The 2,586-nt window shown below is 37.9% G+C and overlaps 1 protein-coding gene across 1 annotated transcript; it reads right to left on the reverse strand.

Annotated features, from left to right (window-relative positions):
• Nucleotides 1-1,668: 1,668 nt before the first annotated feature.
• Nucleotides 1,669-2,136, reverse strand: LOC103436613 (uncharacterized). The gene has a single exon (XM_008375060.3). The coding sequence runs from the start codon at nt 2,134-2,136 to the stop codon at nt 1,669-1,671; it is 468 nt and encodes a 155-aa protein (XP_008373282.3).
• Between the last annotated feature and the right edge of the window lie 450 nt (nt 2,137-2,586).

Raw genomic sequence — 2,586 nt, forward strand, 5'->3', positions numbered from 1 at the left:
GCCGCTTGATAAATACCTCTGCTAAGCCATTTTGAGTATGGACATGAGAAACAGAGTGTTCAACATCAATGCCCAATGTCATGCAATAATCACCAAAGGTTTGAGACGTAAATTCACCAGCGTTATCAAGTCAGATTGACTTAATGGGATAATCTGGGAATTGTGCTCGCAACTTAATTATCTGAGCAAGAAATCTTGCAAACGCTACATTTCGAGTAAACAATAGGCAAACATGTGACCATCGGGTAAAGGCCATAATGTGGTTGAATAGGCCCACAGATATCCCCTTGAATTCTTTGCAAAAATGATGGGGATTCAACATCAACCTTTAGTTGTGATGGTCTAATTATCAACTTCCCTTGGGGAACAAGCCTTGCAAGGGTTATCATTTGAGACATCAATGTGTCTGCTTAATAATGGATGTCCATTATAGTTGGTACTGATTATATGCATCATGGTAAATCCTGGATGACCGAGACAGTCATGCCAAAGCATATAAACTTTTGAATCAATAAACTTCTGGTTGATGATAGTATGTGCCTCAATTGTCTTTATGTATGTATAATACAATCCACTCGATAAACCATGCAATTTCTCCAATATATGCTTATGGGTATCATTGGAGGTAATACATAGATATTCCATATTTTCTGCACTTTTCATTTCAATGTGGTATCCATTTAGACGTATGTCTTTAAAACTCAACAAATTTCGAGTGGATCTAGTAACGTACAACGCATTTTGTATGAACAATATTGTTCCATTTGGTAACATGATCTGGGCTTTTCCTAACAATGATCTGGGCTTTTCCTAAGCCTTCAATTACATCTGATTTCCCTGATATTGTTGTTACCTTTACTTTTGCAAGTGTCAAGTTCGAGAAATACTTTCGATCTTGAAGAATTGTATGCGTAGTTGCATTGTCTGCCAGACAAAAATCTCCACCATTGCTCTTGTTTTGAGAATAACCATAATTTTTATCCATGCTCTCTGAGTAATGGAAATTACAATTAAAAGCAGTTTATTCATACTGGAATACTACTTTGAAAATGCAAGCATTAAATCACAAGTACAAATAACAAGAGTACATCAAACATAAATGATTTAATCGGACACAAACACTTCATTCCCTCTTTCAATAATGAAGTCTGAAACATCCAAGTGGTTGTGTTCAATTGTACTGATAAATAGAACACTAGATCAGGTATATCCATCTGTTTAGTCTGGTCGAGGAAATTGGTCTCGACACCATTCTCCTTGAGGGAGGCTTGATACAAATCCACCAAATGTTTTGGGGTAAGACAGGTATGTGTCCAGTGTCCATTGCCACCACACCTATGGAAAACTCCTTCAGGATTTCTAAGAGTGTTCATATGAGCTTTGCCTCTCTAGAGATTTGCATTTTTAAAGCTCGAGCATGTATTATGCCTTGGAACCTGGTTGTGAAACTAAACACCATGGTTCTTGCCCTTTCGGCCTTATTTGTAATTATTACCATGAAAAGATGTGGTATTCCATTCAAGGGAAGCAACATTCACTTTTGGGAATGGTGCCGATCCAATAGGCTAAGACTGATGATTCTTCATCAGAAGCTCATTTGTTTTGCTCAGCTATAAGGAGCACAAATATCAACTGGTTGTACTAAGTAAAGCCTCGCTCTCTATACTGCTACTGCAGAAGCACATTAGAGGCATGAAAAGTGCTGAAAGTCTTTTCCAGCATGTCTTCCTCAGTAATGGTTTCTCCACAGAGCTTCAACTGGGAGGTAATTCTAAAGATAGCAGAATTGTACTCAGCCACCGTCTTAAAATCTTGGATCCTTAGGTGAGTCCACTCATAACGAGCCCTCGGAAAAATCACCATTTTCTGGTGATTGTATCTATTTTTCAGTGCCTTCCAGAAGGTTAATGGATCTTCAATCGTGAGGTACTCACTCTTCAGTCCCTCATCAAGGTGGCGACGGATAAAGATCATGGCCTTTGCCCGATCTTGAGATGATGCACTGTTATCCTCCTTAATAGTTTCTCCAAGAAGATTTGCTGCCTCCAGATGAATCCTAGCATCCATTACCCAGGTAAGGTAATTCTTCCCAATAATATCCAAGACAACAAAATCAAGTTTTGCCAAGTTCGCCATTTTCTTTTCTGAAAGAAAAATGAGGTGTGTAAGAACTTGCAATATTGTGTATTCTGGAGGAATATATTGTTAGAACTTCTAGTTCTTACTAATTTTTCATTTAGATCTTCAGGCCAAAATGATAAGCACTTGAAATTTCAGGCTTGAGATTTACATGATGAATGAGGAGGGCGATTGTACCGCACCATTCTCATTAAATAGCATATGATGGGCGATTATTCTACACCACTCAAGCAGTAGAAATTTAAATATGCAGAGCAGGGTGGGTGATTATACCACACCACCTCAAATTGCAATAAAATTAAATAGCAAGCAAATTTAAATATGTAGGGTAGGGTGGGCATTTATACCATTCCACCTAAAATTTGCAGTAAAATTAAATCTGCAGTCCAAGATGGGCGATGATACTGCACTATCTTTGATCGTAGCAAAGATAAATAAACATTGAGT

The sequence above is a fragment of the Malus domestica genome, chromosome 01, assembly GCF_042453785.1.
Source record: "Malus domestica chromosome 01, GDT2T_hap1".
Lineage (NCBI taxonomy): Eukaryota > Viridiplantae > Streptophyta > Magnoliopsida > Rosales > Rosaceae > Malus > Malus domestica.

What these genes read in the sequence shown, in the direction of transcription:
- LOC103436613 (XM_008375060.3), bottom strand. Translation starts at nt 2,136, where the DNA reads ATGGCGAACTTGGCAAAACTTGATTTTGTTGTCTTGGATATTATTGGG.